This window comes from Penicillium oxalicum, chromosome I, assembly GCF_001723175.1.
Source record: "Penicillium oxalicum strain HP7-1 chromosome I, whole genome shotgun sequence".
Lineage (NCBI taxonomy): Eukaryota > Fungi > Ascomycota > Eurotiomycetes > Eurotiales > Aspergillaceae > Penicillium > Penicillium oxalicum.
The window spans coordinates 252,742-278,066 of NC_064650.1; the positions used below are offsets into that span (position 1 = coordinate 252,742).

Here is a 25,325-nt window from a genome sequence, read left to right on the forward strand (position 1 = left end):
ATTAAGTACCAGCCGAATCGAGTAGAGAACTGTCCCAAAAGAAAAAGAGGAGATGAGAAAAGAAAAGAAAAGAAGGGGGGTCTCTAGTCTTTCTGATCTGTATAGTCCATTGCGAAGGCCGGGTAGCAGCACACGGAAACTTTACCGGGGGATCCAACCAAGTGGAGCGTCTCAAGAGAATACTCTGTCGGACCATAGCTGATATCGTGACGACTCCCGCCCTTCAGGAGGCTGATCACAGATCTAGCATTCCGCCGCTCCTAACTTGAATCTGGGGCCGCACGTAAGATTCCTCCCCTTCATTTGACTGCTACAGGTACGTTATTTCTCTAGTACCTGATGCTGGCAGTTGAAGTCATGAAGTAGGTCATTAATGTGCGGTCAGGCTTGACTAATGACTGGAAGACAGGACGATTATTTTGCGTGGCTATTTTGACTATCTACCTCGTATCATCGAAAGTGGGTACTTGGGAGCAATCTATTGATCTGCAGTATTGTGCTACGTGAGGTGGATTCCTCTGCGCGAGATGAAATGTACTGTACACCGTAGGGGTAGGCCGCAGATGATATAAATCTTGAGATTCACTGCTCCGTACATACATTTCTCCCTGCCATGGAAAGCTAGTTGATGCTAGGTATCATTAGCGGTGTAACTAAGCCAAGGTGGGTTGAAATCTAAGCACCCACCGACTTGGGTCGCATATGCAGGTCCTATTGTGGTCCTGTCTCTCGAAGCCCAATGCTCTATTTTCACCGCATTTTGCTTTGAGTGGCTGGCTGATTTCTCGATGATCCACGTATTACTAGCTTTGAGAAGAAGCGATCTCTTATGCAAACCTAGCTCAGTATGCAATATGTAATACGTGGGACAAGTACACTTCTCTGTCCATGCATATATTGTAGAGGGATCATTGGATTGATTGGCGGCAAGGAGAAAGATTATGCTTGGCGCCGGTATAGGCGCCGATTGGTCTATATTCTTGCACGGCGGTTCTGACCTATATTCTTTGAACTCTTTCCTGCCGTTTTGTCGGTGATCCCACGCAGTCAAGTGGAGCGAGAAGAGCGTACTATAGTCTGGCCGTAACGGGCCACATGTTGCTGCAGTCATACACCGTAGCGTTGGATAGGGCCTGTCTGTACTCCTCTGAAGGGAGGCAATAATGTTGATCGTGCGAATGGTCGGATCTGGCCTGGCAACCAAGGCTGAACTAATGAATTTCGGCCCAGAGATCCGGGGCGGTGGGAGACTAGTATCGGAAACCGCACGGACCTTGGAGATACCGGGTGGAGAAGGTTATGACTCAGTTACCAACTAGTCACTAAACTATACAGGGAAATCAGTTCAGGCATCATGAATACAGAAGGAGTATAAAGCACTCTGCAATGAATTCAATTTAGACACCTTTGAGTGATCTAGGTAATATTATAGCCAACCCCCGCAAGATCAAAATACAAATCAGCATCCTCCGCCATTACGCATCTACATTTCCAGTCTACAACCCCAACTACCAACCCCGCCAAAATGCCTCCCTCCCAAAACGACATCGCCAAACACTTTCGCGCCCTCCACAACCCTCAGGACCCGCTCATCTTCACAAACGTCTACGATGCCAGCACCGCCTCAGTCATCGCTTCGCTCCCCACAACCCGCGCCCTTGCCACAGCTTCCTTCGCCATCGCAGCCTGCATCGGCGTCGGCGACGAAAACCTCACAAAAGCCCAGAACCTGGCCGCTGTGCAGATCATCATATCTGCCGCCCACCGCATCAACCCTACCCTTCCTATCACAGTTGACCTGCAAGATGGCTACGGCAAAGACCTCTCCAGCTTGGCGGCGACAATTAAGGAGGCTATCGCCCTGGGCGCGGTGGGCTGTAATCTGGAGGATATGGATAATGCGGCCGGTACTTTGCGGCCACTGGACGAGGCTGTTGCACGGGTGAGGACCGTGGTTGAGGCAGCGAAGGAGGCCGGAGTTCCTGATTTTGCGCTGAATGCACGGACGGATGTGTTGTCTCTGGAAGGAAAGACGCTGGACGATGTGATTGTGCGGGGGAAGGCGTTCTTGGAGGCTGGGGCTTGTACAGTCTTTGTTTGGGGCGGGCCTCAGGGACGGGGTGTGTCGAAGGAGGAGGTGAAAATTCTGGTGAGGGAGTTGGAGGGGAGGGTGAATGTGAAGATGAATTTGAGAGAAGGGTTTTTGGGGATACAGGAGATTAGGCAGTTGGGAGTTGCAAGGGTGAGTCTTGGGCCGGAGTTGTGGAAATGTGCGATGAAGGCGGTTCAGGAGCAGGCCGAGTCGCTGCTCTCGTGAAGGAATACAAATATGAGCATCGACGGAGTACGAGCTGGTGTAGTGGATAACTCATAGAAGAAAGGTCTGTGGGGCCCGAACGGAAGACTCCAAATCAGGTAATTATATCAACATGGTAGCAAAGAGACTGGAGACCCAGTTTAGATCCGATCTACAGCCAAAGCCATAAAATTCAAACCCCCAAGTCACTATTCAAATTCATCCAAAAATGAAGACTTACTGCACACCTGCGGCCGAGTACACGTGCGATTCCCACATTTATTCCGGTACAAGTAACAAAATCCTCATCCGAGAGACAAGACCCGTTATTCTTGCCAGCCGTGAATTTATCGGCGACGTCTCCGAGTCTAGTCAGCAAGATTATTCCGATCTTCCGTTGGAAATTTGGACCGTACTGGCATAGCCCAACTTTGATTACCGGTTCCAATGTGCAGAACATGCCAGGTGCACTTTGTCAGAGAAGCCGCATATGGTATATTCCATGATTAGTAGAGACGTATAGGTATCGAACCATTGACGAGCCGCGGATGGACGAGAAAAAACAGCAGATTGACCTTGTCTGGGTGTACCACAAGTGCGACTTGGTGCATGAAAGCAGGTGTCAGTGAAGAGAGTGACTCGGGCCATGTGTCAAGACAAGCCCAGCTCCATAGCTTTCAAACAGTTTATTAGTTCTCGGAGGGGACACTGCGTCATTGGAACAAGGTTGGGATATTTCATCGAGAAATCTCTGGCTTGCATGTGCTCCTCTGCCCGCAGTGTATTTCAAGCGGCCCAGATCAGGGCAGAGCTGCCCCGATGGCGAACATTGAAGGCATATAGATACGGGAGGAAGGGATTTCTCAAAAATCTATCCACAAGGGATATCGCTAGTTGATCTTGCGATAAATGCAAGAGATATATAACGCAGAAGAAAATTTCCAGGGGCAGTTGAGGAAGCATCTTTATGGAGACCACGATTACGCCATCCTTCTCTACAAAAGTCCGCGCGCGTTACCTTGCTAAACTATCATTCCAGGTTTATAGATCAGGATTCAACCTTTGTGGTCCCAAAGAGCGCATGTGGGAGACATACTTTCAAATTTAGCTTCAAATATACACAGCAGAGTCGCATCGCGATTCCTGCAACACTTACCCCTCAGAGGGGCCGGACGGTTATATGTGCCAAAACGTAGAGGCTGAGGCACCATGAGTTTCGATTTCCGTGTTCACTCCACTTAGCTGGGTACCAGCTGCCCTGAACCGAATCCAAGCAGATACCCAAGATGAAGTCTGTGTGCGTTATTTACGCTGTCTGACCAGTATCTACTCCATCTGAAACGAGCTCAAGCCACTTCCGGTTCGTCACCGTTGAACGCTCCGACATAATATCACATGGGGGAAACCCATTCATTTTCGATACGTTTCCAGACATCCGGGGCTTAGTGTGGAAGGATGACCCCTCGTCTTGAAGCTCACGGTTGGAAACTACGCCGAGTGGAAATCCCGCCACCTGATGGATTCGACCTGTGGAGATCCAAAGGAGCACATCAAGATCGAGAGCTTCTCCATGTGGTTCCGCTCCGTCCCGCCACGTTCCAATTCGAATTACCTGCGGTCCTTCACCAGAGTCTGGAAGCCCAGATCACACTTTGGGAGACGTGCAGGAGACGGGAGCCAAAGGGTATGAGAATCTTGATGACTATAGGAAATGCAGCGCGAAGATCTCACATCTGGGACACGCTGCTCGTAGGCCTTGCCGTTGTCAAGGCTGGCATGTGAACCCCACCGATCGGATCGAGTCATCCGGGCCTCGCATCCACGTGAATGGGTCCTCCGTAGATCGAACAGTCCCGAGTCCCACTCCCTCATCGAACGGCCCTCGAAATGGCCGTCTTCGCCAATCATCTTGCATCATCGCAGTGTATGCGATGCCCCAAAAGTCCAACTAATCGGCACCAATGCCAGACATCCGTACCCGATTGAGTCTGGGCTACACTGGGTCGATGCTGATCGACGCGGAGGAGCTCACATGCAAAAATGCAAGATTCGCCCCCCTCTCGTGAATTGTTCCGTCCACGGCTCACGGTAGAAGCAGAGTGGTTCCCAAAAGTGCGGTTGGACGATGAATGTTCCTTGAGGGGAGGGGAATCGGAACCTCGCCTCGGCAGTGGATCGCCAGTCTTTTCAAATAGACCCCAAGCATGAGGCGTTCAGGGAATTCGGGAGAACTTGAAGAATGTTTTCCCATCAGTAAGACAGAACCAATTTGATCACTCTTCAACACCCTGCCAAGTATGGATCTGTCCGCAAATATGGCGCTGAAATCTCTCGGGCGAGAGACCAACACCGAGCGTCACTATTGGGACTACTCCTTCCACTGGACGCCACTCCATCAAACAGCCGAGGAGCTTCATCCCATGATTCATACCTATGATCATCTCGCAGATGAATGCGTCGAGATACTGAATGGCATCTCGGCGGGTACGGGATCAGAGCAGCCGTTTGAGAAGGACCTGTACGGCCTCTTGAAAGCCCACGCGGACGAACATCCGAAGCTCAAGCGCTTGTGGAATGAGGTGAATACAGTGCCGGAGTGGGTGGATTGGGAACAGATTCAGCGGGCACAGGACGTTTTCTTCCGATATGGGCTCCCCATATTGAATGTGGTGAGTGGTATTTCTGGCGATGGAATCGTCTCATCGTTATTGACAATTTCCAGCTCGGCTTTGAGAGCCTTCTTGGTGGCATGTATGAATGATCCTCCCAAGATATTTGTCTCACCTGACATAGGACTCTTGTCTGACCTGTTCAAAGGGGAGCAAAGCGTGTCGTGGAGACTCTTGCTCGCACAGGTGGATTCAATACCAACGCGGTCCGACGTCGACTACTGGAGACTCTTCAGCACGTGCTTCAGGTGAACGACTCGGTCGAGGCACTGAAACCCGGTGGCGAAGGGCAGGTTTCCTCAGTCCGAGTCCGCCTGCTGCATGCGTGTGTCCGAATGAGGATCTTGAAGTTGGTGAAGGAAAAGCCGGACTACTACGATATCGCTCAGTATGGGATACCCATCAGCGATCTAGATTGCATCGGCACTATCAACACGTTCTGTAGCTCTGTGGTCTGGATGGGTCTTCCCCGACAGGGAGTGTATCTCAAGCAGCAAGAGATCGAGGATTACACTGCGCTGTGGCGGTTAGTCGCCTACTATGTGGGAGCCCCGACTGACCCGTTCGAGACCACCACAAGGGCACGGGCAATGATGGAATCTCTTCTTGTTTCTGAAATTCACCCCACCGAGACTGGTCGCATTCTTGCCAAAAATATCATCCTCGGCTTGGAGAACACGGCGCCATCGTTTGCCTCAAAGGAGTTTCTAGAGGCATTGAGCCGTCTGCTCAACGGGGATCAGCTTTCGGATGCACTTGGGATCCCCAAGACGACTCTCTACTACCGTCTGCTCTTATGGGGATACTGCTTCTGGGTGAAGTTTGTCTCTGTCATGATTCCCAAGATCCCTTCTATGGATCGTTCCATGATCAACGTGAGTGTATTCTCTGAATGTCACAGACAATTGTGCATAGACACTGACTTTTCGGTACTAGATGCGTCGGCAGCGCTACCGGAGGGTACTCATGGATGACAAGCTAGGTCTTGGAGGCCCCGCTCGCTTCGAATTCAAATATGTCCCTGCTCTCCATCGAAGGACCCCTCTGGGCCAAAGAAGAACAAATACGATCAAACGTCCTGGTCTCGAGAGCTTGGGGCATATGGGACTCATGCTCGCTTCTGGTGCGATGCTGACTTTAGGGGTAGCTGTGGTCTTTGTTGCAAGAGTTCTTCCGGCAGGCTCGTTGACGCAGGCGTAGCAAGATCCGATACTTTGAGGGGCTGACTCGTATCACTGAATCTACTCATATATTCTCAGCTCTTTGTCATTGAGCATTGTCCAGGGACCAGACGTGACGTATTTCCCATTAACTTTGATCGGATCAAAATTCCTTGAAATGCAACAGGACCCGGCACGCTCAATTCCGCATCCTACGCTGACGCACTTCTTTGAAACCATTGAAGAAAAGCTAGATCCGAAGACGACTTGGTAATTGCAAACGGTGGATATCTGGATAGTGCACAAAGTCCTAATCCATCATTCCCCATCAAACAGAGCCCAGCCTCAAGCTGTCCTCACAATGTAAGCCAAAGCAAAAGTTTCATGGTCGAGTGCTGATGAGACAACCTAGTTGACCGTGACCCGACACGGGTTGCAGAGTATGCTTCTCACGCACAGGCGGAAGTGATTTACTTCTAAATTAAGGTGATCTCCAGGTCAGCCTTTGATCCACGTTTGAAGACTTCGATTGACTGAAAAAAGAATTTGGTTGACGAGACTGTTTCTTGTTCAGGATTGGTACAACTTACGCCGCAGCCCTTGCAAGAACAGGTGTTATCACAAGTGCAGCCCTGAGCCCCAGAGCAAGTGCAGTTAGATCCGCAGCCGCAGCCCATGATGAAGTTTAAAATAAATCAATGATTCAAAGTTGGTAATAGATAAACCGTTTTGATGTTTTGAGATTTCGAGGCTTCTTATTTGACTTGAGACGTTGTTATTCCAATGATTGAGTCTAACGTGTAGGGCGGGCTCTGTCTGGCTTTATACGTAGGATGTGTGCGGGTGTGTGAGCACCCCGATCCGCATCATTATGTCGTCAGTGTGAAGGGCGTGACACCAGAGTTCAGCGTCAAAGCGGCTCCGTAGCATGGTAAGCAAGGCCTGGGTGCTCCTCTTCCATCGGGGATTGAACACGATATCCTTTGATTTTTTTTTGCTGGTTTTTTTTTAAGCTAACGTCTGGTAGTTTTCCTGGGCACTCGAGCGCTGAAGACAAATTGCGGCAATCTGCCACTGCTTGACTTTGATTAACATTGCAGCCGCGTCGTTGCCGCTTCACACGATATGCCCAATGATCGACATCAAGGACTTACGGTACGTGGGGTAGGTACCTCCGCTCCCCGCTCAAAGTGCTACAGTAACTGACATGACTTGTACCTAAAAGTTAGTACGTGCAGTTGAATGACCGCACTAGGTTAAGTATTCACATCATGGGCAGTACGAAGCCTCCTTTTTTTATGATTTCTGAATCGGGTAGCTGAAATCCTCTCTCACTGACCCATGTTGAACAGACATGTGAGTTTGCCTCTTCCGGTCTACTACCAGTGCTTGGTGCACAAAAGTCAGGTTTGGGCAAGGATTAAGAAAGTACTAGGCCTATTTGAGCAGCAGTAACTACGAGGAGGTGAACTTGGTCGTGAAGTACACTGTGGGGGGTCTTTGGTTACAATACGGTCGAGTCGACTCGACATCCGCCACCCGCCGCCCAACGCATCTCCTCATGTCGCTAACTACTCGGCTCCCGTTACGACCTGGTCGTCTGGTGCAGCTTACTACCGGTGGTCTAAAATCATGTAGTCACCATGTCTGCAGAGTAGCGGCCCATATTCTACCATTTCTAGAGCGACCCTGCAAAAAACAAATTACTTATCATCAATTGTAAAATCATTCCTAAAAGATGCGTTGCAGCCGCCTTCGCCGTTGAAGGGGATCATACTGTCCCAAGGTATCACGCCCTCTTTCTTCGTGTGGCACTCTCCCTCGTTATCAGGTCACGACAGTAGTAGGGTCTGGAAATGGAGAAAAGCAACGAGGTGTCCGGTGGCCTGCGACTGGGTCCCGCCCTAATCCAATCGCTGGCTCTGGAAGATGAGCTTGGGCAGCAGACAGGGACGCCGGTCTTTTTGATGTTTGCTGCTCATACGGCTCATCATAGACAAATGACGATGGAACCGTGGTAAGGCTCGCACTATTGGGTACGGCGGGAGGTCTTCTGCAGTGAGCTCGTCAGATTAGAAGCGCAGAGGTTCTCCTCTCCGACTCCGCAGATAAGCAACTTCTCCGCCCGGCACCACTTAAACTTATCATCATCATCATTCTCGTCATCCATTCACGCCGCTCACGCCGACAACATTCCTTTCTCAATAGTTATTCCTCCGATTAGGAAGAGACAATTCTCCCTCCATTCAGCAGCAAGCTTCTCATCTGAACCCTCCGTGTCTTTCACATGATCATCGCGCCTTCCCAGTGGGGACAGATGCAAACGGGCTCGTACGAATAGCAACCTTCCCTGGAGCTTCTCGCCCGACGAGGAAGATTGACCTGCTACCAGAGCAATAAGGTAGTAGGTCGGATTGACGTCCTTTTACCAAGGAATGATAGCCGAGCAAAATCCCATCGTCTGGTTGAGCTGATCAGGAATCGTCCCGACAATCAATCCGTCTCCAACCAACCCGATCGGACTACCCCCTCCTCCCCCCATCCTGCGTGAACACTTTCAAGAAATCCGATCTTTGTTCTTGTCCTTGCTTCCACGCCATTCGACAGTGACCTCGGGTTGCAGTCTTGGTCTGAAGGTCACAGAGCTGGGTATCCTACTCCGTCGCTCCGCTTTTAATACTGCATCCCTGGCCGCCTACCGCGACCACCCACCGTACCGGCACTCTGCCGCCGACATTACCACTGTCTTCTTCTCCGGCTGAGCAGCAGCTACGAGGAGGCCACAGCCACAAGGACGGCGGGCGCCGACTTTCAGCAAGACACCACTGGGACACTTGACACCGTGTCCCAGGAGAATCCAGCATTTACATTAGGCCGAGGTCAACCCGGCTCTCCATCCCGCAAGCGCAGACGGTTGTCAAGTATGCGGCCGGACGGACTTTCGAGCACAAATGGTCTCTCGCAAGGCTCAATGGAATCCATTTCGGGCAAATCCGGTCGAAACGGCCCACGCAACTCAGTCACGAACGGGGGGTCCCAATCAAACGGAGCTGGCAGGCCTTTGGGCTCCTACTTTGGCCATAACCGGGAAGAAGTGACACGGATCCTCATTCAAAGCTTACATGAGTTGGGATATGACAGCGCAGCATCTGTGCTGAGTTCCGAGAGCGGTTATCAATTAGAGACACCGGGAGTTGCAACTTTCCGCAGTGCTGTTCTTAATGGCCAATGGTCGGAAGCAGAACGAATCCTCGTTCGATCATTCCGCAATATGGGAGTCGAGGAAGAGGAGAAGGGGGCTTCTGAGGAGAACATCCTATTGGCTGAAGATGTAAACCAAAATGAGATGCTGTTCTACCTTCGCCAGCAGAAATTCCTGGAGCTTCTGGAAGCCCGCGACCTAGCATCGGCACTTCAAGTTCTCCGGCAAGAACTCACGCCGCTCAATTTTGACATTGACCGGCTTCATGCGCTATCAAGGTAGGCTCCCATCACGCCCTGTGGACAGATTATCGCTTGTTCCGACCGTTAGATCTAACTCGGCTGAAAATCTAGTCTGCTAATGTGTCCCACGGACCTCCTACATGAGCGCGCAGGCTGGGAAGGACCAGTTCGCTCATCTCGGGAACGACTATTGGCGGAGCTATCAAGTAAGTGCTCTCAAGGGTGTCTTGTACTGGCAACTTCGGCTTTGGTTTACTGATCAATGATGAATCAGAATCCATTTCGCCGTCAGTCATGGTTCCTCAGCATCGACTTGCAATCTTGTTGGACTACTTCAAGCAACATCAGATTAGCAACTGTTTGTACCACAACACGGCCGAAGCCCCTTCACTCTATTCCGATCACATGTGCGACAGAAATAATTTCCCCTCGGCCGTCAGCACCACTCTCAGTCAGCACATGGACGAAGTCTGGCATTGCGGATTTTCTCATGATGGAAGCAAACTCGTCACCGCGGGTCAAGACCGTAATGTGCTGATTTATGACACGAATACTTTCACGGTGATTCACAGACTGGTTGGACATACGGAAGGTGTTGCGTTTGCCAGTTGGAGTCCGGATGATTCCAAGATCATCACTTGCTCTCAGGACACGACTGCCCGTGTATGGAACGCCGAGGTTTGTTTCTTCGACTGAACTCTAGGCTCTCGTGATCATGTGCTTACTATGTTGGTCAATGCAGACTGGTAACTGTCTTTTGACAATCACGCATCACGCCCATCCAGTGACCGCAGCTGGCTGGGCGCCCGACGGCCAATCATTTGTCACCTCCTCACTGGATTCAAAATCTAGTCTCTGTCATTGGAGTATGAGGGGATCATCGCTACATACTTGGAAAGACGGATTCCGAACCCAAGATTGCGCCATCAGCCCAGACGGTCGGCGGATTGTGGCGGCAGATACTGCGGCAAAAATCCATGTATTCGATTTCAACACTCATGAGAAGGAATACTCCCTGGCTCTTCAAAGTAAAGCCACATCGGTCACTATTAGTCAGGATTCGAAGCACATGCTGGTAAATCTCGCTGACGGAGAGATTCAACTGATCGACATGGATACCACGGCGGTTGTACGACGGTTCCGTGGTCATCAGCAAGGTAATTTTGTGATCAGAAGTGTCTTTGGTGGCGCGGCAGAGAATTTTGTCGTGAGTGGAAGTGAAGGTAATTCTTTCCTGGCCTACAAGAAACCCTTCAGTTGCGATGATCGGAAATTGACAATCACCTTCAGATTCCAAGATCTATGTTTGGCACAAGGAGAACGGGACACTGGTCGAAACGCTAGAAGCTCACACCAAGGAATGTGTAAACTCAATATCATGGAGCCCTGTGAACCCTGGCATGTTTGTGTCTGCCGGTGACGACAAAACTGTGCGCATGTACGTGTGTCCCCGAGGGTGTGTTGCCGTGAACTGAGTGCTAATAGCTTGCCCCAGTTGGTCGGCAAATACAGAAAATCGGGGCGTGGCCGGAGGGACGAGTCAACGGCGACGAGACGTCGCCTCGCTGGATTTCCAAAGGACCAGCGCTTTGCGAACAACGTCCGCATTTTGATGCAGCAATTGACACTGGGGGAGTATTGACTCGCGGACGCGAACCTAGTAGGGCGTTGCGTTTTCAACATTCAGAGCTAGTGATATACTTGGTCAAACCGATTGAGCCTCTTTGCACAAGAGCCTTTGCTTTCAAAGACCATGCATTTGTTGCTCCCTGTCCATCTCTCTTCTTTCTAACCTCGTGCTCGGCCAATTTCATCTGAGGGTCCACGTCTTCGGTCTGTCCTCAGATGTCTCCCATTTCTCAAGTCATCTGTCTGCTCGTGGGGTTGGTGGTCTTGCTCTTTGTCTGTGGACGGTGTCCAGCTTCTCTGTTTCGCAAACAATGACTTTCAATCTAAACAACAGACCTGTGTGGTGTCGTCCCTACCTGTTCATCTATCAAACCCAATCACAACAATGATACCATTTGTCACCACCACGAAGTCGATTTACACGGAGAAAGAAAATCCAGGCTTGTCAAATCCGTAAATCCACGTTGGGAGCTTATAACCACCTTTGGCAGCCGCACAGGTAGGTAGTTAAGTACCCAAGTTAGAAGCAATGTCTGGGAAAGTACCAAGACCGTATTAAAATCGATTGAAAGTTCAACGGCGAAACCAAGAGCTCCAGCCTTGCAGAGCAGTATCAACACTGACTTTTATGGAAATTTGGCTTCCATCGGGGAGGCTCTTTGGTCCATTGGGCTAGACTCTGTCGAGTCCTCAATGCTAGTTTTAGCATTGTAGTGATGGGGAAAAAACCACCGGACGTAATTACTTCGGTAGAAGTGGATATCGGGAGAAGGATGGATATCCTGTTGCTTGTTATCCCTCGCACGCTGCATTTAGACAAGAGAATTTTCGCCTTTGGCCGTATTTTAAAATAGTTTTATGAAGTTCTTTGAGCATGAGCAGTAGAGAGAGTGTGTCAGCGTTGAACCAAGAGAGATCTCCACATTGATTAGGTACATGATATTCAAATGATACTCCTCATTTATATCCTCAGACTGTGCGATGCATTGCGTCTTGTTAGATTGTTGCCGTGGACCATCATTTGCAAAGCGAAATATTTGCGTAAGGAGAAGCATGCTCGAGGCAAACCTTCCTCATGTTTTCACGACAAGTCAGACACGAATCTCGAGATAAAGCGGTATGCTCGAAACCCTTTATTTCACGGGCTCCAAGACCAACCCTTCGAGCGGCCATACAACGCTCGTGAGCTTCCCATCGGTCAGGCACAGTTCAAATTCATCGCCGTTGTTTTCAAAGTCTAGAATTTGCCACACGAAAGAGTTGTCAAACAGGCCACCGTCGCCTCCTTCCACCGCCGCACGAGGCTTGACAGGCGGGAGCATCTCTGTAACGCGATGAGCGACGCAGATCTGCCCAGCGGTTTGATAGCGCGACGCCAGCGATCGCGAGACCGAGTTCAAGCCTGTGGGGTACAAACGGCGATGATCCCGCTTTTTCATATCCTTTCCTTCGACCCAGAATGCTTTTAGGCCAAGACCCGCGAGACCCTGGTCGACTGAAAATGTCACATTGGTATTTGATGACTTTTTGTGGACAAAGGTCCCGGCAAGATGTTTCTTTGCGTTCTCCCAAGCCGCCAGTTCTGCAGCAGGAATGAAGATTTCGCCGATGGCTTCACGAAGGACCCAGCGGGCTTGATCGGAGGTCGTACCACCGATCAGGATGGAAAAGCCAATGCCGTGGTCTGGGGAGAGGGCAAGGAGAGCGGAAAAGTCCCCGTTGCCTCCAGCTTTGGTGTAGAGGTCCGAGATTCGAGTCCGGTTTGAGCCAGGTGAGGCAGGGATCTCCAATCGCTCAATCTCCCACGGTGCACCGACAAGTTCGACTAGGGAGCCAGTGCCACCTCGCGGCTTCATCCACTCGGAGATTTCGGCAGGTGATAATAATTCTGAATTCAGGATTGACAGACCGGTGCGACGGAGATCAGCCGCGTTGGCGTAGATACCTCCCGAGCTGTAAAGTGATTAGTCGTCAGCTTTTGCAGAATGATGGATGGCCCACGTTTCCAGAGGCACGTACGATGCGACAATTTCAAAGTCTACCGCCCATAAAGAAGTAGGTGCGACACGGGAGCGATTCAATGCGTTCAGGCCATCTTGGGGTTTCGGGGCTGCGGTCGACGAGTTCTGCAAGCCAAGTGGCTTAAACAGAACGTCCGGGATAGCTTCTGAGTACGTTGTTTTGTTCGCGAGGCGAGCCAGGACCTGGCCCATCAGAGCATACCCGATGTCGGAGTAGACTGGCGCCCAATAGGGAGATATGACCGGCCTCTTTTCATCACGCATATACTTGAAGAGATCTAGAGATTGTGAGTGATGCCGGACTTGATTCGATCCGAGAGCAATGCAGGTCAATGCCAAGAAGTGATCTACTTACCATCGCTCGAGTACGAGAACGGGTGTTTCTCATTAGAGTACTTTACAATGAATTCTTGAAGTTATCCATTAGCATCAGAGGTGCTTCGGAATAGCAGAGAGGAGGAATTGCAAACCTTGAGGTCCACCAGTCCCTGCCTGCTGTGCAAGAACTGTGCCGACACTAATATTTTCCCAATCGATTCTCTCCAATGGGTTGACCGAAGTGTTTCCCGCGAGCTCGGGCAAGTATTTCACCACAGGCTGAGCCAACACTTCAATTCCACCTTTTGCAATGATGGCATATGCTGTGAAAAGCTTCGAGACGCTTCCGATTCGGGAGATGGTTTGATCGTCAAACACACCCGCTGTCAAGGCTTTCTCAGAGAATTTTCCTACATGCGAGTAGGAGTATATCGATTTATTGGTCGCAGCCGAGAACACGTCGATGTGAAACGCCACGTCGGTGCGGTTTAACTCGCCATTGGAAAAGAGACGCTCAATTTGACACGATAGGTCCTTCTTTGCCTTGTTGAGAGCACTTGAGTTGCTGAGATCGAAGTTGGTAAGGAAGGATGGTCCGAGGAGAGGAGTATCCTTGACCGCGATAATTTTCGAGGCAGATGTCGCCTCAAACCCCAGCAGGGATGCAAGGAGGAATCCTGCAAAGACATACATCGTGGTCCGGTGTACCAGAGAGATCAAAGAATCCGACAATGATTAGACTGTGCTTGCTCTCTCATATCAACTGAAGAACGTTGTGGGCATGGGGCCTTTTATCCTGCATTTTTTCCCCACGGTCATTGCAGCCACAGTCACAGGCAACATGACGTTTAAAGCCAGTGGGCCACGACATCAGCCAAGACAGACGATAGAATCAACACATGAGGCTTTTGAGCTTCTGTGATCGAATAAGCAAGGAACTATGCTTGTTGGGGTTGAAGATCGGAGCGGCAGACCGCCTCAGATCGAAACGAGAGCTGTCAGCTGAGGAAACGGACCCCACGCAGAGCGCTCCAAGCAACCAATTTCGGACTAGAGCTGTGGCTTGGAATTTTTGGGCGTGAGGCCAAGGCCAGAGTCGAGAGACATCCACGGACAGACAGCCCAACTCAATACGCCAATTACGCTTCAGCACTTTGGAAAAGGCACAAAGCCCTAGATGAGTGAAACATGGAAATGAAATCGCATGGAGAGCTGTCTCCACGCCATACCAAGCTAGCTGGCTTTGCGAGTGTGGACTATGAGGGACGTGCATCGTCGTTTATTCACAGCAAATTATCATGGTAGTATGAATATGGTGCTTCATTCTCCAAATAAGGTCCAAACAGAAAAGATTGCCATTTTCCAAGGCCCTGTACCCATCGACCACCCGATAGATCAAACCATTATCGGGTATGCACCGCGTCAAAAAACACAACTGCGAAAGCAGAGCTCTGCGTCGAGCCCGAACTTCCATATTTGGACCTGGGGCCTCGACTGGTCGTAAATTACTGCCTCCATCTCCAGAGTCCCGAAAACAGGTGGTACGGCATGTAGAAAGAAGTCACGTCAGCCAAGAGCGTGGCTTTAATTGCACGCATGTCAAGCAAGCTGGGATAGAGAGACCGCGGTTCACAAGCATTGGAGAAAGTGCCCTAGCTTTCATTAAATAGTTTGAGATCTAGAAGATACACATGTCAGCGTATCCGACCGGCAATCATTGCGTAAGTGTTTACAAGGTTTTGTGCAGGCTTCGGACGTACTCATTCATTCTGTTTTCCCTTTCCTCCACCCGTGGCTGGCCTGGCCTGGCATGTGAACCGACAGAGGCCTATTGAAGTACGACCGGCATGCATCAAAGATCATGGAAGAGATAGGGTAATGGTGTCAACAGGATTGGCAGGCAAAGGTTCAATTAACTTTTCGCCTAAGACAAAAAGATCTTCGGTAAGTCAAATAAAAAGATAAATTCTCGTCGTTTACGAGAGAAGATCCGCAACTGAAGTAGAGTTGAGAGTTAGTGAGGTTCTTGGAATTTCAAAGCAATGTGTTAAGTCGGCCTTACCGTTCATCGGCATTTCATCGATCTGAGTCGAGTAGTACAACTCGATATCACGCAAGATACGGACGTCGTCACTTGTGACAAAGTTGATGGCCACACCCTTGCGGCCGAAACGACCACTGCGACCAATACGGTGAATGTAGTTCTCACGGTTGGTGGGAAGATCATAGTTGATGACCAGCGAGACCTGCTGGACATCAATGCCGCGAGCCCAGACGTCGGTAGAGATCAGGACTCGGGAGTTGCCTTGGCGGAAATCTTGCATAATACTGTCACGCTCCTTCTGTGGCATCTCACCGTGCATGCTCGAGACGGTGAAGTTCGCCTCGCGCATCTTGTCCGTTAGCCAATCCACCTTGCGGCGGGTATTGCAGAAGATGACGGCTTGCGTGATTGTCAAAGTGTCATAAAGATCACAGAGGGTGTCAAACTTCCATTCTTCCTTCTCCACTGCGATAAAGTATTGCTTGATTCCTTCCAGGGTCAGCTCGTCACGCTTGACAAGCACGCGCACTGGGTCCGTCATGAATTTGGTGGTCAAATCCAGCACATCGTAGGGCAGAGTGGCAGAGACAACCACCACTTGTGTGGCCGGTGGCAAGTACCGATATACGTCGTAGATCTGCTCGCGGAAACCTTTGTTCAAAAGCTCATCGGCTTCATCGAGAATAAGCATCTTGATGTGGCGTGTCCGCAAGTGTCGGCGACGGATCATGTCCGCGACACGGCCAGGTGTTCCAGAAACAACGTGTTGACCGTATTCCAGCTTTCGGATATCCTCGCCAATGTTGGTACCGCCAATACAAGCGTGACATTGGACGTTCATGTAATCACCGAGCGCCATGATGACGGATTGAATCTGAGTCGCAAGTTCACGAGTTGGAGAGAGGACAAGCGCTGTTCGATGTTTCGCCTCGGCGTAAGTAGAGAGTCAAAACTTGGACTGGGCGGAACTTCGTACCTTGGGTTTCGCGCACAACCGTATCGATGACTTGCAGGGTACTGATCGAGAAAGTCGCCGTTTTACCAGTACCGGACTGCGCTTGTGCGATGGTGTCACGGCCTTTACAGATCTGAACGATAGCGCGAGACTGAACAGCAGAAGGAGATTCGTAGCCGTATGCATAAATTCCGCGCAGAAGGCTTTCCTTCAGGTGCATGTCCTCGAATGTCGGCGCCACCGTGACCTCCTTGGAGGTGTTGAACTGCATGCGCTCTAGTCGGATTGTCAGTTATGCTCGGTCTCGCCAATACACCACACGATACTCACCATCAGCACGTCTGTCGATTCCGTCAGCCATCTTGAAAGGGTTGCGAATCAAGTGAGCTGGATTCGTTAAAGTCGGGTAAGTTGGAGAATGCTCAGATTAACTTCTCTCCGCGGCACATATGCGTAATGACTTTTTGCGCGACCTTGCGGCGCGTCACGTGAGTGATCGCGGAGCTCTGCTAACCCGCTATCTTTGAATGCCTCCAGAAGCGCCACTCGATCTGCTCAGTCTTGTCGCGCATCGATCCTGAGAGAGACTGACCCTCGATCGCACTATCAAAATGCTGTTTGAAGATGTGCGGTTCATCCATGAGGACCTGGAGCGTTTGGAGCAGGCCGTCGCTGACAGACTCGCTGAGAATCCCTCGACCGTGAGTGTTGCATCATCTTCCACCCCAGCGGAGGTGGCTTTGTCCTCTGACTTTCTTATTCACGCCTTCAGATTCGATATCGCTTAGCTCGCGACCACGAAATTGCACATTTCTTGACGAGAATTGAGGAGCAATCACAGCGTCTTCTGGACATTTACAATGACCCGGAGAAACCGCTCGAAAAAGAAGCGCAGGCGATCTCGACCGGCGATCAGTTTGAGGAGTTTTACAAGCAGCTGGATGAGATTAAAGATTTCCACAAGCAATACCCAAATGAGCCGATCGAGAACCTGGAACGGGCATACAAGCGCCGCCAACCAGGTGACGGGGAGGCTCCGCGCGTCGATGTAGACGCCATGTTTACTGGAGAGGAAGGATTTGGGAAATTCCTAGATCTGACCATGATTCATGAACAATATCTGAATCTCCCCGGCGTCAAGCGTCTTCCATACACTCAGTACCTCGGGATCTTCGACGAGTTCACGCCGCCAGCCATGAACATCAAGCGCAAGGACAAAGTCTCGGACAAGTACTTCAGCTACGTCAGCGAGCTAGCAAACTATCTTGAAAGCTTTCTGAAGCGGACACGGCCTTTGCAGGATCTCGACAAGCTTTTCAGCTCATTCAGTGAAGAGTTTGACACGAAGTGGTCCGCCAAAGACGTTCCGGGTTGGACAAGCGAGAAGACGGAGAATAGCGCTCTTGGCCCACAGACACAGGGGACAGGGGCCGGAATCTGGTGTCCAGATTGTGCGAAGGAGTTCAGCAATGAGAACGTCTACCGTAATCATCTCACCGGAAAGAAACATATTCGGAACGCCGAGGCCAAGAAAGCGGCCGGTCAATCAGATGAACAATCGACTGCGCCCCGACCCCAAGAAACATCCTCTTACAGCCTGAAGGAGCGTGCAGTGGCTGAACGCGAGTATCGCATCCGCTGTTTGGCGAAAGAACTGGATTCCATCCGCAACACAACTCGTGACAATGTGGAGCGCAGGCAAACTATGACTGAACGCGAGCGTCAAATTGAGAACGAAAACATGATGGCAGATTCGGAGAATTACCTGCCAGCTGGTGACGGAGACATGTCGGAGGACGAAGACGCGGATAAGTTTTACAACCCACTGAAGCTGCCGCTTGCATGGGATGGAAAGCCCATTCCATACTGGCTGTACAAGCTACATGGCTTGGGTACGGAATACCCGTGTGAGATTTGCGGTAATTTCGTCTACAGAGGCCGTCGCGCTTTTGATAAGCACTTTTCAGAGGGTCTTCACATATACGGCCTCAAGTGTTTGGGCATCACTTCCAATACCAACCTTTTCCGTGAAATCACTCGTATTGATGAGGCCGTCCGGCTTTGGGAGAAGTTGGAGCAAGACCGCAAGAAGGAGCGTGAATCTCGTGACAATGTTGTGCAGATGGAGGACGCCGAAGGCAATGTCATGCCGGAAAGGATCTATCTGGAGTATGTCACCCCGGTCCACGACATGTTTGACATGAAGATACTAACGTATTTGCTTTTAGTCTCCAAAAACAAGGTATCCTCTAGCAGATTATTCCGTCTGTTGCTGGGCTGTGATATCTACGCCCCCTAGTCTCTGTGCCACCACTATAGAAAAAACAGGGCTCTGGAGTATGGCGAATCTCAGGGATTGGGTCATTTTTTACATTGTTTTTCTCATTCACCCGGCGTCGACCCTCCTATTGAAGTAGGAATAATACCCATCAATTCTTTGCGCCTGGAATGCCCGTAAGTTGTAACAATTACGCAGTGTAGATGTTTCAATGTTGTCAATCACGTGCTTTCGTGTTCCATGGTTTCGAGCAGGCGCGAGTTTTCGCGTTTTCACTTTCGAATAGAACTCTACAATCATGGCAAACATACCATGAGAACTTTTCTTGACGGTTGTGTGCTCATCTCAGACATGAGCTATGTACTTTGCTCCTCATGGGATTCAAATTCACGTCCCTCTGTGACTTGCTGTCACAGTTGGAGGAGAATCGGGTAGTTAAAGCTACCACTGTGAAGCCAGAGGCACCAGATATCCAGACCGTCGCTCAATGGTTCCACGCTCATGAAAGACGACTTCATCACCCAGAGACCGATGCCTTAGCCTTTTTGTCGTGTCTTTTTCCGGAGGGGCGCCCAGACCGAGTCTATGGGCTACAAGCTGCCTCTCTGGCACGCATCATTGGTCGATGCTTAGGGCTGGGCTCGTCGAGACTCTCGGAGCTGAATCGTTGGCGCACGCCCGGGGGGCCAGATCTTGGACAATGTGTCGAGAATGTGCTCCGTCAGGCAGAGAATCCGCTGCATTCAGGGAAAGCCATCTCGACCGAGGAAATCAATCAAACTCTGGACCAGATCGCATCTCGATGCCGTTTCTCGGCCCCCCGAGCTCGTCGCCAGCAGGGAGCTGTTGACATAGAAAGTGCTCTATCACCTCTCTACCAAAGGCTGAGCAGTCGTGATGCGAAATGGCTCACAAGGATGATTCTGAAGAACTACGCACCCATTACCCTACCCGAGAATTTTACGCTTTCACAGTTCCACGTCTTACTTCCACATCTGCTGCAATTTCAGAACAACTTTGAGAGCGCCCTGCACACGCTCTCTTTGGAACCCATGAATAAGTTTCCTCCGCGTCCTGATCGCTTCTTGATTCCTCAGCTATGCTCCGCTGTTCTTGAGCATTTACAGCCCCGAATTGGGTACAAAATTGGTCGACCGGAGTATTACAAAGCCAGGAGCACCAAACATTGTTACGATTTGATCAAAGGTCGTCGCATGAGCCTGGAGCGAAAATATGACGGAGAATATTGCCAGATCCACGTCGACCTCACCAACAAACAGAGTCCCTACCAAATCTTTTCTAAAAGTGGCAAGGACTCTTCTGCTGACAGAGCTGCGATCATTCCAACATTAACGCGTTGTCTGAATGTCGGTGCAGTGGACTGCAAATTCAAGACCAGCTGCATTCTCGAGGGAGAATTGGTAGTGTGGGATGAGGAGCTTGGTGGAATTGCAGATTTTCACAAGCTTCGAAAGCATCTGCCTCGATCTGGCACATTCCTCGGAATTGAAAGCGATTCCCCGTAAGTCCAACCGACCCTGGAAAATTCGTGATAAGTCTAATAAAGTTAGGCCCCAGCCATATGAGCACCTGATGGTGATATTTTTCGACATCCTTTTACTCGACGACAACATCTGCCTCAGGGCTCCTCATCATCAAAGACGCTTACTCTTGCAGGATGTAGTTCAAAGTATTCATGGACACGCCGCTATTGCCGAACAAGAAGTTGTTGACTTCAATCGGACTGAGAGCCGGTCGCAGCTGGAGAATAGCTTTGCCAGAGCAATTGCACAGAGATGGGAAGGACTTATTCTGAAGGCTTCTGATGAGCCCTACTTCTCAATCCACGCAGCTGGAATGAATGACCGATTTGGTCGCTGGATCAAACTCAAGAAAGACTACATACCAGGCTTGGGTGACACCGTTGACCTGCTATTAGTTGGCGCGAGCTACAATGCTCAAGATGCGGCAGCTCTCACATTTCTACAAGGTTTACAATGGACGCACTTCCTGGTCGGATGTCTTTTTAACAAAGACGCAGTAGTGCAGCGTGGAGCCCGGCCTCACTTTCGTGTAGTCGATGTTGTTGACCGTCACGGCATGCACTGGAAGACACTGCAGTTGCTAAATCAGTTGGGACAGTTTCAAGCTCGAGATCCAGAGACATTCGATGATTTTCACATTGAAATGGGCCGAGCAAGCCTGCCGGTGGCGTCGGTCATCTTTCAGATGCCGTTCATTGTTGAAATGTTGGGGAGTGGATTTGAGAAGCCATCTGGCGCCCGCTATTTCAGTCTCCGATTCCCCAGGATCTTGAAACTTCATGATGACCGATCAATGATGGATGCTGCCTCATTCAGAGAGCTACAAATTCTGGCAGAAGATGCTCGTGCTGTCCCCGTCGATGAACTCTCGCAAGAACAGCATCACTGGCGCAAGCGACTGAAAGTTGGGAACGGGTTAAACCAATACATCGTGCAGAGATCACGTACCCCTTCCACAGCCAGTGTCTCCAGTACTGAATCCGCTGTGCCTGAAATTTCTGACACTACCATGAGTGCCCATGAGGCAGGCCTTCAATCCGTGCTGGCTAAAGACTTTGCTAGAAAGGCTTCCGCTGTCAACCCAAATCAGAATCCGACAATGGATCGTAAAGTGCAGACTCACCTGACTCGTGAGGAAGAAGGTCACTTGTCTCACAAGGCTGGCCAGACAAAGCGTCACAGGCGGGTTTTATCCAAAAATCAGAATTTATCAAACTGCAGAACGGGCAAACAGGATCTTCCAGAGCATGCCTGTGAGATCAACGGGTTCGTATCGAAGTCACAAGTTCGTGACCTTGGCGTGCAGCCTCACGTAGCGAGTGCGAAAGCAGTTGGCGCTCAACACAAGGACCATGCTGCCGTGGGCAAAGATGCTATGGAAGATACTCAGAGACAGGATCTCACTATTTCTGTTAATCACACCCCAGTTGAGTCTGTCATACAGCCGAATGCGTCCCCGCTCACGACAATTCCCGTGTACTTGTCTGGACAATCCAGCGAGACCGGAAACCTCTCTGATCGGCAAGACTCTTCAAATCTTTCGCAATTTCTAGAAGCTCTTCTCTCTGAGGAAACGAGATTACTTTTCAAAATTTCCAACCCACGAGCTGCCTCTCAGGAGGCCGTCTTCGGCATAGCGTTGGTCAACCGAAAAGTCTTACCTCTTGGTCAGCTTATTCATAAAGTTGCAAAAGCTCTAGTACAACTTGTCTCCAACAAAGTCCCGTCTCAGCCCAACAAGGGCCGAATATTCTTTTTGGACGCTTCTTTTCTGGCAGAAGACGTTTGTCCGGATGACTTGCGATTTTGCCTTCGGAATACATGGCGGGAGCTCGCCCCAAGATTTTTCTATGCTTGTCTCTATTGGACAGTCAATGGCCAAGACTCGAGCGTGCATGAATCCGGTCAGGCGGATGATGTCCTTAGTTCTTCTCGAGAAGTTCCTCAAGGTCCCAAGAACAAGCATTTGGTGTCCTTCTATGTCAGCTTCGATTTAGTTGAGATTCTCGCTTTGGGCGAACACACTTCGCCAAACGGCTCGTCTGATCCACATTACCCGGATATTTGATGATATTGAATTTAGAAATATGGGAGAAGTCAGCCCCAAAAAAATATTATATCTATTTTATAACCCCATCGTGGCTGCAAGCAACATCCTAGAACAGCCATTATGAACCCCACAGATAAACGCCACGCTATCATGCAAAGTGCAACAAACAGAATAGGTATTCATAAGTCAAGTACAGTCCGCGCAAAGCAAACACTAGCCAACGTCCTCTCGTCTGGCGCGAATATCTCTCATCAGGGCCTTTGCTTCTTCAACCTCCATGCCATCCTGGCAGAGCTCACCGGCCAATTGATCAGCGCGATTTAGATCCCCGTTCCGCAGTGCATGCTGCGCCAGCCAAAGGCGGGCTTTTGAGGTGGTTGCGGTTGGATGGTGCCAATTCTCCGCGATGGAAGAATCGTCTTGCTGCATGCTAAAGGACGATGTTCTCGGCCCAGGTTTGCGACGAGCGCGGCGAGAACGCGTCTGGCGCGATGTCTTTTCGTCGCCAGAATAGTCGCCCTCGCCCTCGCCTTCGTCATCGCTGTGTGCAGCTTGCTCCGAGGCTGACGAGTATTCTTCCTCTTCCGAGACTTGCCCCTCGCCGACGGGCACACCGCCGGATTCTTGCTGGAGAGTCAGCTCCATGTAGGCTGCTGCCTCATCTTCATCTTTCAATCTTTCGTACAGGGTTGCGATCTGATGTAAGGTTTCGGGATCGAGGACTTTTCGGGTGCCCATACCAGGCTGATCGTCCGCGTAGTAGGAGCCAGCTACTAACGCACGTTTCAAAGCCTGGATGCTTTGCTCAAGGCGACCCATCTTGGCGTAGCAAGAGCCTACTGCTTGCCACATTTTTGGATCGTATGGCCGAAGGGCTGCGGCACGCTGGTAGTAGAACAAAGCGTAGAAGGACATATCTAGAACCTCATAGGCTTGACCAAGACCGTACCACGCCCGGTAATCCTTACGATTGACATCGACCGCACGTCGATACGACTCGATGGCGGTGTGTGTATTTTTCATCTCGATGAACTCGTGGCCCATCAGAGTCCACGCTGAGAGGAAATTTCGGTCGAGGGTCAGGGCTCGGCGGAAGTACATGACGGCCTTTTCGTGCTCTGATTTCAAGGAATAGTAGTTGCCCACGACACAGCACGTTTCCGGACGGAATTTGTCGGTTGCGGTTGCAATTTGCGCCACAAAGGCAAGTCGCGGCCGTTCGTTCATCACATATAAAATGTTCGAATAGTGATCGAGGCTGTCCAGACGATGTGGTGATGTGACTAAGATGTCGGAGAAAATCTTGGACGCTCGCTCAAAGTCTATAGAATGTCAACAAAGAGTTATAGCAGGATGAGAAGACCTGGTCAAATTTACCTTTGTTGTGGTAGAACAAGAGGGCATGCTGGGTCTGCAAGAAAGCACTCGTGGGGAAAATAGCCTGCAAATCATTCAATGTAGAATAAGTGTCATCCGTGGCCTGATAGAGCTCCTGGCTCGAATAGACGTAGAAGATGAGTGTCATGATATTCTCGGGCAAAAAGTCCTTGATTTGTTTGAGCTGCGGAGGGTGCCATGTCAGTGTTGATCTTCCGTCACAGTTTAGACGTACCGGCAGGTGCGTATTCTTACATCTTCGATGCTACCAAGCAGGTCGTTCAGTTCCTGCCAGGCTCCCCAGTGGAATGGATTTTGGTGCACGCTGCGAATCAGCCACGTCTTTGCTTGTTCCTCGTTGCGGCCTTTCAGCAGCACAACAGCATACAGATATTCCAGCCAGCCCTGTCCCCGCTCGTCGAATCCCTTGGCACTGCGCTCTGCCAGCCAGCCCTCTAAGCCGCGGGCGAGATCGGGCAATTCCCGGTTCACAGCCGTCCCAACATCCGAAGGCCCCAAGACCATCTCGGTCTCTTCGTCCTTCCTCTTTTCCCCAGCAAGATATTTGGCGTAGAGCGCCAGGAAGAGAGACTTTTGGCTGATATTAGGATATGGATTTTGCGAGGGCTGAACATGGTTTTTTGCAGGTTGGGAAAATGGCGCCTTGTCTTTGCCCTTGCGCGGAGTACCTCTCACGGTCTTGGATTTGGCATTCGGCGAGGCGACGGACAGGGGGACTGGTGGCACGGCGGGAGGTAGAAACACGGCGGCGCATCGGTCGTATTCTCGCGTGTCGAAGTAGGATTTAGCCAGAAGGTATTTGTGAGCTTCTTTGGCCTCCAACGCCGCTTCTAAGGGATCAAGACTCCTCAAGTATGGGTTTGACGGCACATTCGGGGGTTCTGCGAGGTCCATGGAAGATTCGGGGTCGGTCTGTCCTGAATCCAGAGGTACGATCGAGTCGAGCATTTCCGCCGCCCTGAACGCGCAAGAAAGATTTAGTCAAATGAGGGAAAGAGAGGTTCACCGGTGGCTCATTCGTCATATTTCGCACCATTTTGCAGATTGGTAAAGACACCGTTCGGAGCACTTGACAGTAGCCTCTTCGAAGCGATGCTTCAGTTCTTGTATGTCTTCCTCGGTAAAATCCATGGCGGGATGTTTGTTTTCCCCGCTTGGACAATGCGCGGCTTTTTGGAGATCGTTTCTTGATTTTCTTTTCTGAGCGATCAATGATTCTTTAAAATGAGAAGATTCTTTTTCGGATGTCTCCAACCAGGCGTTCCAGCTTCTACTTCACCTTGGGGCACTTGCGACGCAAGCACCTCAAGTCCCGCGGAGCTGGCGCGATCAATAAGTATTGCGGGCTTGGCGCGCGTTGTTGACACGATTAGCCGGAGAGCCTCAATAACATGTAAATTAACCCAGAGAAACTCGAATTGAATCAGATTCTCGTGTCGAGAGCACTTTCAGTGGCGCACGGGTCTTCAATCTCTTTTATTGCGTCCAACTGTGCCAGAATGGACGATATCGGTCAACG

At 50.5% G+C, this 25,325-nt stretch overlaps 8 protein-coding genes across 8 annotated transcripts; 5 read left to right on the forward strand and 3 right to left on the reverse strand.

Annotated features, from left to right (window-relative positions):
* Positions 1–1,525: 1,525 nt before the first annotated feature.
* On the forward strand, positions 1,526–2,317 carry POX_a00086 (uncharacterized protein; the record flags this gene model as incomplete). Its single annotated transcript, XM_050109035.1, has 1 exon — positions 1,526–2,317. One exon carries the CDS (start codon positions 1,526–1,528, stop codon positions 2,315–2,317), a length of 792 nt encoding a protein of 263 aa, XP_049972803.1.
* Positions 2,318–4,611: 2,294 nt separating this feature from the next.
* On the forward strand, positions 4,612–6,165 carry POX_a00087 (uncharacterized protein; the record flags this gene model as incomplete). Its single annotated transcript, XM_050109036.1, has 4 exons — positions 4,612–4,965; positions 5,019–5,047; positions 5,114–5,840; positions 5,902–6,165. 4 exons carry the CDS (start codon positions 4,612–4,614, stop codon positions 6,163–6,165), a joined length of 1,374 nt encoding a protein of 457 aa, XP_049972804.1.
* A 2,883-nt stretch (positions 6,166–9,048) lies between these two features.
* Positions 9,049–11,211, forward strand: POX_a00088 (uncharacterized protein; the record flags this gene model as incomplete). Its single annotated transcript, XM_050109037.1, has 6 exons — positions 9,049–9,605; positions 9,681–9,775; positions 9,844–10,247; positions 10,312–10,792; positions 10,860–11,007; positions 11,055–11,211. The coding sequence occupies 6 exons, from the start codon at positions 9,049–9,051 to the stop codon at positions 11,209–11,211; spliced, it is 1,842 nt and encodes a 613-aa protein (XP_049972805.1).
* A 1,120-nt stretch (positions 11,212–12,331) lies between these two features.
* On the reverse strand, positions 12,332–14,230 carry POX_a00089 (uncharacterized protein; the record flags this gene model as incomplete). The annotated part of the gene is made up of 4 exons (XM_050109038.1): positions 12,332–13,151; positions 13,218–13,497; positions 13,575–13,628; positions 13,690–14,230. 4 exons carry the CDS (start codon positions 14,228–14,230, stop codon positions 12,332–12,334), a joined length of 1,695 nt encoding a protein of 564 aa, XP_049972806.1.
* Positions 14,231–15,513: 1,283 nt separating this feature from the next.
* On the reverse strand, positions 15,514–16,897 carry POX_a00090 (ATP-dependent RNA helicase FAL1; the record flags this gene model as incomplete). Its single annotated transcript, XM_050109039.1, has 4 exons — positions 15,514–15,533; positions 15,600–16,493; positions 16,558–16,812; positions 16,867–16,897. The coding sequence occupies 4 exons, from the start codon at positions 16,895–16,897 to the stop codon at positions 15,514–15,516; spliced, it is 1,200 nt and encodes a 399-aa protein (XP_049972807.1).
* Positions 16,898–17,147: 250 nt separating this feature from the next.
* On the forward strand, positions 17,148–18,789 carry POX_a00091 (Pre-mRNA-splicing factor sap61; the record flags this gene model as incomplete). The annotated part of the gene is made up of 3 exons (XM_050109040.1): positions 17,148–17,237; positions 17,309–18,705; positions 18,765–18,789. 3 exons carry the CDS (start codon positions 17,148–17,150, stop codon positions 18,787–18,789), a joined length of 1,512 nt encoding a protein of 503 aa, XP_049972808.1.
* Positions 18,790–19,188: 399 nt separating this feature from the next.
* POX_a00092 (uncharacterized protein) lies at positions 19,189–22,426 on the forward strand (the record flags this gene model as incomplete). The annotated part of the gene is made up of 2 exons (XM_050109041.1): positions 19,189–20,336; positions 20,386–22,426. 2 exons carry the CDS (start codon positions 19,189–19,191, stop codon positions 22,424–22,426), a joined length of 3,189 nt encoding a protein of 1,062 aa, XP_049972809.1.
* A 195-nt stretch (positions 22,427–22,621) lies between these two features.
* On the reverse strand, positions 22,622–24,937 carry POX_a00093 (Anaphase-promoting complex subunit 8; the record flags this gene model as incomplete). The annotated part of the gene is made up of 4 exons (XM_050109042.1): positions 22,622–23,730; positions 23,786–23,969; positions 24,041–24,764; positions 24,840–24,937. 4 exons carry the CDS (start codon positions 24,935–24,937, stop codon positions 22,622–22,624), a joined length of 2,115 nt encoding a protein of 704 aa, XP_049972810.1.
* Between the last annotated feature and the right edge of the window lie 388 nt (positions 24,938–25,325).